At 55.9% G+C, this 7758-nt stretch overlaps 1 protein-coding gene across 1 annotated transcript in view; it reads left to right on the top strand.

Annotated features, from left to right (window-relative positions):
• Positions 1-363: 363 nt before the first annotated feature.
• Positions 364-7758, top strand: part of LOC148136433 (CD209 antigen-like protein C) — a 201340-nt gene continuing 193945 nt past the window's right edge. The window contains exon 1 of the mRNA XM_087983248.1: positions 364-519. Within this exon, the coding sequence (XP_087839374.1) occupies positions 435-519 (85 nt within the window). The 5' untranslated portion in view covers positions 364-434. The remainder of the gene's footprint in view (positions 520-7758) is intronic.

Genomic DNA, 7758 nt, shown 5'->3' with positions numbered 1-7758 from the left:
TGATGCCCTGACCTTATTTAAGAAAACGTTGGGATTCCACTGATTGGTGTGTTATTTCTAACTAGTTATAGTGAAGTTGGGAAATAAGCATCACCTGAATGAATCGTCTTTATCGACCATACTTATTGGACCTAATATCAGTCCGGAGAGCACTTGCTAATGGGCTCCTGAAGATTGTGGCAAGCTAAAGACATACCTGTCTAAAATCCCCACAAGGGAGAGGAATGCCTGATTCATTTACCAAGGTGACTCCAGACATTGACCAGCTCCCCACACCAGCACAAAAGCAAAATGCTGAAATAGCTTTCTGCTGATCAGGCATAATTTTTGTTTGTGTTTTATTTTAGAACAACAAAAAAAGGAACTGCGAGGAACATTTCTCTCAGTTCTTCAAACGGGGGTTCACTTGATAACAAAGTTCCTCCAGCTGTGCAATGGATCCAACTGATGGATACGAACATCTCACTGCTGGCCATCTTGATCAACTGAGAAAAGGCAGAGGAGATCAGGAACTGGCAGGTACTGAGCAAAGGTCATTCCTGTGTCGTTTATTCAGTTTGAGTAAATCTAGAGTTCATTATCATATGCCAAGCAATTAACATATTGTCTAGCTATCACCATTGTTAACAGCTAACCTGAGAATGCAATTTTTAAAAAAAGGTTTTGTGATTTACACATGAAAGAAGTGAAACTATCACTGTATTCCAGCAGATGAAAGGCTTAACAATCAATTTTTCAATGTATAATTTCAGTTACATCACACTGTAAATTTTTGCATAAATTCTGTGTTAGGATTGAGCCCTCCACTATCACCTGATGAAGGAGCGTCGCTCCGAAAGCTAGTGTGCTTCCAATTAAACCTGTTGGACTATAACCTGGTGTTGTATGATTTTTAACAATCAATTAACAACAGTGAAAAAGATCCTTTCCCTCTCCTCGAGGTAACATCTTGTCAGGAAATGTCACTTCTCCAGGAGAACTGATGGATGATCAATGAGACAGAACAGGGGTCAGAAATCTCCTCTTCAATCTCTTTAATGTGACTGAGTGTTACTCAGTCACATTGAAATCATTGAAAGTTTATTTAAGATAAATTTGTTGGATGAGATTAATGAAGCTTTGAAAGAATGAGTTAATGTTGTGAGATGGATGTAACTGTATTGTATTCCATCGAACCATATCGATGACAAGGGCGAAGTGTGCTGATATTTCACTGTGTCATTTTCATCGCGCTCGATGGAAGGTTTCTCTTTCTGAGGACGAAGGGTTTCCTTGGGTTATTATCCCAAACCTGCCTCATTAGCGACTGACTCCATTCCTACAATGTTCCTGTTGTCCAATGCTCACCCAATCCGAGCACTTGCTTCAGCGGGAAGAGATCACCGCTGCCGAGATATCCCTGTGTACCTTGTCAGCCTTAGTGCTGGCACATCCTCAAGGGGGTGTTTCTCAGCTGGACACATACTGCCTGTCCCACAGCTGCCTGTCCCAGAGCTGCCTGTCCCACAGCTGCCTGTCCCAGAGCTGCTTGTCCCACAGCTGCCTGTCCCACAGCTGACTGTCCCAGAGCTGCCTGTCCCACAGCTGCCTGTCCCACAGCTGCCTGTCTCACAGCTGCCTGTCCCACAGCTGCCAGTCGCACAGCTACCTGTCTCACAGCTGCCTGTACCACAGTTGCCTGTCACAGAGTTTCCTGTCCCACAGTTGCCTGTCTCACAGCTGCCTGTCCCACAGTTGCCTGTCTCAGAGTTTCCAGTCCCACAGCTGACTGTTCCAGAGCTGCCTGTTCCAGAGCTGCCTACACCACAGCTGCCTGTCCCACAGCTGCCTGTCCCAGAGTTGCCAGTCACAGAGTTTCCTGTCCCACAGTTGCCTGTCTCACAGCTGCCTGTCCCACAGTTGCCTGTCCCAGAGTTTCCTGTGTGACAGCTGCCTGTCCCAGAGCTACCTGTCCCACTGTTGCCTGTCCCACAGCTGCCTGTCCCACAGTTGCCTGTCCCAGAGTTTCCTGTCCCACAGCTGCCTGTTCCAGAGCCGCCTGTTCCAGAGCTGCCTGTCCCACAGCTGCCTGTCCCACAGCTGCCTGTCACACAGTTGCCTGTCACAGAGTTTCCTGTCCCACAGCTGCCTACCCCACAGCTGCCTGTCCCACAGTTGCCTGTCACAGAGTTTCCTGTCCCACAGTTGCCTGTCTCACAGCTGCCTGTCCCACAGTTGCCTGTCCCAGAGTTTCCTGTCCCACAGCTGCCTGTCCAAGAGCTGCCTGTCCCACTGTTGCCTGTCCCACAGCTGTCTGTCCCACAGTTGCCTGTCCCAGAGTTTCCTGTCCCACAGCTGTCTGTTCCAGCGCCGCCTGTTCCAGAGCTGCCTACAGCACAGCTGCCTGTCCCACAGTTGCCTGTCACAGAGTTTCCTTTCCCACAGTTGCCTGTCTCACAGCTGCCTGTCCCACAGCTGCCTGTCCCACAGCTGCCTGTCCCACAGCTGCCTGTCCCAGAGCTGCCTGTCCCACAGTTGCCTGTCACAGAGTTTCCTGTCCCACAGTTGCCTGTCTCACAGCTGCCGGTCCCACAGTTGCCTGTCCCAGAGTTTCCTGTCCCACAGCTGCCTGTTCCAGAGCCGCCTATTCCAGAGCTGCCTACACCACAGCTGCCTGTCCCACAGCTGCCTGTCACACAGTTGCCTGTCCCAGAGCTGCCTGTCCCACTGTTGCCTGTCCCACAGCTGCCTGTCCCACAGTTGCCTGTCCCAGTGTTTCCTGTCCCACAGCTGCCTGTTCCAGAGCCGCCTGTTCCAGAGCTGCCAACACCATAGCTGCCTGTCCCACAGCTGCCTGTCACACAGTTGCCTGTCACAGAGTTTCCTGTCCCACAGCTGCCTGTCCCACAGCTGCCTGTCCCACAGTTGCCTGTCACAGAGTTTCCTGTCCCACAACTGCCTGTCCAAGAGCTGCCTGTCCCACTGTTGCCTGTCCCACAGCTGCCCGTCCCACAGTTGCCTGTCCCAGAGTTTCCTGAACCACAGCTGCCTGTTCCAGAGCCGCCTGTTCCAGAGCTGCCTACACCACAGCTGCCTGTCCACACAATTGCCTGTCACAGAGTTTCCTGTCCCACAGCTGCCCGTCCCACAGCTGCCTGTCCCACAGTTGCCTGTCACAGAGTTTCCTGTCCCCCAGTTGCCTGTCTCACAGCTGCCTGCCACACAGTTGCCTGTCCCAGAGCTGCCTGTCACACAGCTGACTGTCCCACAGTTGCCTGTCACAGAGTTTCCTCTCCCACAGCTGCCTGTCCCACTGTTGCCTGTCCCACAGCTGCCTGTCCACACAGTTGCCTGTCCCAGAGTTTCCTGTCCCACAGCTTCCTGTCCCACAGCTGCCTGTCCCACAGTTGCCTGTCACAGAGGTTCCTGTCCCACAGTTGCCTGTCTCACAGCTGCCTGTCACACAGTTGCCTGTCACAGAGTTTCTGTTCCACAGCTGCCTGTCACACAGTTGCCTGTCACAGAGTTTCCTATCCCACAGTTGCCTGTCCCAGAGCTGCCGGTCCCACAGTTGCCTGTCACAGAGTTTCCTGTCCCACAGCTGCCTGTTCCAGAGCCGCCTGTTCCAGAGCTGCCTACACCACAGTTGCCTGTCCCACAGCTGCCTGTCACACAGTTGCCTGTCACAGAGTTTCCTGTCCCACTGTTGCCTGTCCCACAGCTGTCTGTCCCACAGTTGCTTCTCCCAGAGTTTCCTGTCCCACAGTTGCCTGTCTCACAGCTGCCTGTCCCACAGTTGCCTGTCCCAGAGTTTCCTGTCCCACTGTTGCCTGTCCCACAGCTGTCTGCCCCACAGTTGCCTGTCCGAGAGTTTCCTGTCCCACTGTTGCCTGTCGGACAGCTGCCCGTCCCACAGTTGCCTGTCCCAGAGTTTCCTGTCCCACAGCTGCCTGTCCCAGAGCTGACTGTCCCACTGTTGCCTGACCCACAGCTGCCTGTCACACAGTTGCCTGTCACAGAGTTTCCTGTCCCACAGCTGCCTGTCACACAGTTGCCTGTCCCAGAGTTTCCTGTCCCACTGTTGCCTGTCCCACAGCTGTCTGTCCCACAGTTGCCTGTCCCAGAGTTTCCTGTCCCACTGTTGCCTGTCCCACAGCTGCCCGTCCCACAGCTGCCTGTCCCAGAGTTTCCTGTCCCACAGCTCCCTGTCCCAGAGCTGACTGTCCCACTGTTGCCTGTCCCACAGCTGCCTGTCACACAGTTGCCTGTCACAGAGTTTCCTGTCCCACAGCTGCCAGTCACACAGTTGCGTGTCCCAGAGTTTCCTGTCCCACAGTTGCCTGTCACAGAGCTGCCGGTCCCACAGTTGCCTGTCACAGAGTTTCCTGTCTCACAGCTGCCTGTCCCAGAGCTGACTGTCCCACTGTTGCCTGTCCCACAGCTGCCAGTCACACAGTTGCCTGTCACAGGGTTTCCTGTCCCACAGCTGACTGTCACACAGTTGCCTGTTCCAGAGTTTCCTGTCCCACAGTTGCCTGTCCCAGAGCTGCCGATCCCACAGTTGCCTGTCCCACAGCTGTCTGTCCCACAGTTGCCTGTCCCAGAGTTTCCTGTCCCACAGCTGCCTGTCCAAGAGCTGCCTGTCCCACTGTTGCCTGTCCCACAGCTGTCTGTCCCACAGTTGCCTGTCCCAGAGTTTCCTGTCCCACAGCTGCCTGTCCAAGAGCTGCCTGTCCCACTGTTGCCTGTCCCACAGCTGTCTGTCCCACAGTTGCCGGTCCCAGAGTTTCCTGTCCCACAGCTGTCTGTTCCAGCGCCGCCTGTTCCAGAGCTGCCTACAGCACAGCTGCCTGTCCCACAGTTGCCTGTCACAGAGTTTCCTTTCCCACAGTTGCCTGTCCCACAGTTGCCTGTCTCACAGCTGCCTGTCCCACAGTTGCCTGTCCCAGAGTTTCCTGTCCCACAGCTGCCTGTCCAAGAGCTGCCTGTCCCACTGTTGCCTGTCCCACAGCTGTCTGTCCCACAGTTGCCTGTCCCAGAGTTTCCTGTCCCACAGCTGTCTGTTCCAGCGCCGCCTGTTCCAGAGCTGCCTACAGCACAGCTGCCTGTCCCACAGTTGCCTGTCACAGAGTTTCCTTTCCCACAGTTGCCTGTCTCACAGCTGCCTGTCCCACAGCTGCCTGTCCCACAGCTGCCTGTCCCACAGCTGCCTGTCCCAGAGCTGCCTGTCCCACAGTTGCCTGTCACAGAGTTTCCTGTCCCACAGTTGCCTGTCTCACAGCTGCCGGTCCCACAGTTGCCTGTCCCAGAGTTTCCTGTCCCACAGCTGCCTGTTCCAGAGCCGCCTATTCCAGAGCTGCCTACACCACAGCTGCCTGTCCCACAGCTGCCTGTCACACAGTTGCCTGTCCCAGAGCTGCCTGTCCCACTGTTGCCTGTCCCACAGCTGCCTGTCCCACAGTTGCCTGTCCCAGTGTTTCCTGTCCCACAGCTGCCTGTTCCAGAGCCGCCTGTTCCAGAGCTGCCAACACCATAGCTGCCTGTCCCACAGCTGCCTGTCACACAGTTGCCTGTCACAGAGTTTCCTGTCCCACAGCTGCCTGTCCCACAGCTGCCTGTCCCACAGTTGCCTGTCACAGAGTTTCCTGTCCCACAGCTGCCTGTCCAAGAGCTGCCTGTCCCACTGTTGCCTGTCCCACAGCTGCCCGTCCCACAGTTGCCTGTCCCAGAGTTTCCTGAACCACAGCTGCCTGTTCCAGAGCCGCCTGTTCCAGAGCTGCCTACACCACAGCTGCCTGTCCACACAATTGCCTGTCACAGAGTTTCCTGTCCCACAGCTGCCCGTCCCACAGCTGCCTGTCCCACAGTTGCCTGTCACAGAGTTTCCTGTCCCCCAGTTGCCTGTCTCACAGCTGCCTGCCACACAGTTGCCTGTCCCAGAGCTGCCTGTCACACAGCTGACTGTCCCACAGTTGCCTGTCACAGAGTTTCCTCTCCCACAGCTGCCTGTCCCACTGTTGCCTGTCCCACAGCTGCCTGTCCACACAGTTGCCTGTCCCAGAGTTTCCTGTCCCACAGCTTCCTGTCCCACAGCTGCCTGTCCCACAGTTGCCTGTCACAGAGGTTCCTGTCCCACAGTTGCCTGTCTCACAGCTGCCTGTCACACAGTTGCCTGTCACAGAGTTTCTGTTCCACAGCTGCCTGTCACACAGTTGCCTGTCACAGAGTTTCCTATCCCACAGTTGCCTGTCCCAGAGCTGCCGGTCCCACAGTTGCCTGTCACAGAGTTTCCTGTCCCACAGCTGCCTGTTCCAGAGCCGCCTGTTCCAGAGCTGCCTACACCACAGTTGCCTGTCCCACAGCTGCCTGTCACACAGTTGCCTGTCACAGAGTTTCCTGTCCCACTGTTGCCTGTCCCACAGCTGTCTGTCCCACAGTTGCTTCTCCCAGAGTTTCCTGTCCCACAGTTGCCTGTCTCACAGCTGCCTGTCCCACAGTTGCCTGTCCCAGAGTTTCCTGTCCCACTGTTGCCTGTCCCACAGCTGTCTGTCCCACAGTTGCCTGTCCGAGAGTTTCCTGTCCCACTGTTGCCTGTCGGACAGCTGCCCGTCCCACAGTTGCCTGTCCCAGAGTTTCCTGTCCCACAGCTGCCTGTCCCAGAGCTGACTGTCCCACTGTTGCCTGACCCACAGCTGCCTGTCACACAGTTGCCTGTCACAGAGTTTCCTGTCCCACAGCTGCCTGTCACACAGTTGCCTGTCCCAGAGTTTCCTGTCCCACTGTTGCCTGTCCCACAGCTGTCTGTCCCACAGTTGCCTGTCCCAGAGTTTCCTGTCCCACTGTTGCCTGTCCCACAGCTGCCCGTCCCACAGCTGCCTGTCCCAGAGTTTCCTGTCCCACAGCTCCCTGTCCCAGAGCTGACTGTCCCACTGTTGCCTGTCCCACAGCTGCCTGTCACACAGTTGCCTGTCACAGAGTTTCCTGTCCCACAGCTGCCAGTCACACAGTTGCGTGTCCCAGAGTTTCCTGTCCCACAGTTGCCTGTCACAGAGCTGCCGGTCCCACAGTTGCCTGTCACAGAGTTTCCTGTCTCACAGCTGCCTGTCCCAGAGCTGACTGTCCCACTGTTGCCTGTCCCACAGCTGCCAGTCACACAGTTGCCTGTCACAGGGTTTCCTGTCCCACAGCTGACTGTCACACAGTTGCCTGTTCCAGAGTTTCCTGTCCCACAGTTGCCTGTCCCAGAGCTGCCGATCCCACAGTTGCCTGTCCCACAGCTGTCTGTCCCACAGTTGCCTGTCCCAGAGTTTCCTGTCCCACAGCTGCCTGTCCCACAGCTACCTGTCCCAGAGCTGCCTGTCCCACAGCTGACTGTCCCACAGTTGCCTGTCACAGAGTTTCCTGTCCCACAGCTGCCTGTCCCAGAGCTGCCTGTCCCACAGCTGCCTGTCCACACAGTTGCCTGTCACAGAGTTTCCTGTCCCACAGCTGCCTGTCCTACAGCTGCCTGTCCCACAGTTGCCTGTCACAGAGTTTCCTGTCCCACAGTTGCCTGTCTCACAGCTGCCTGTCACACAGTTGCCTGTCACAGAGTTTCCTGTCCCACAGCTGCCTGTCACACAGTTGCCTGTCACAGAGTTTCCTGTCCCACAGTTGCCTGTCCCAGAGCTGCCGGTCCCACAGTTGCCTGTCACAGAGTTTCCTGTCCCACAGCTGCCTGTTCCAGAGCCGCCTGTTCCAGAGCTGCCTACACCACAGCTGCCTTTCCCACAGCTGCCT

This window comes from Chiloscyllium plagiosum, unplaced genomic scaffold (assembly GCF_037043375.1).
Source record: "Chiloscyllium plagiosum isolate Xiang-an unplaced genomic scaffold, Cpla_swu_hap1 HiC_scaffold_45, whole genome shotgun sequence".
Lineage (NCBI taxonomy): Eukaryota > Metazoa > Chordata > Chondrichthyes > Orectolobiformes > Hemiscylliidae > Chiloscyllium > Chiloscyllium plagiosum.
This window is presented reverse-complemented; position numbering and strand designations above follow the sequence as displayed.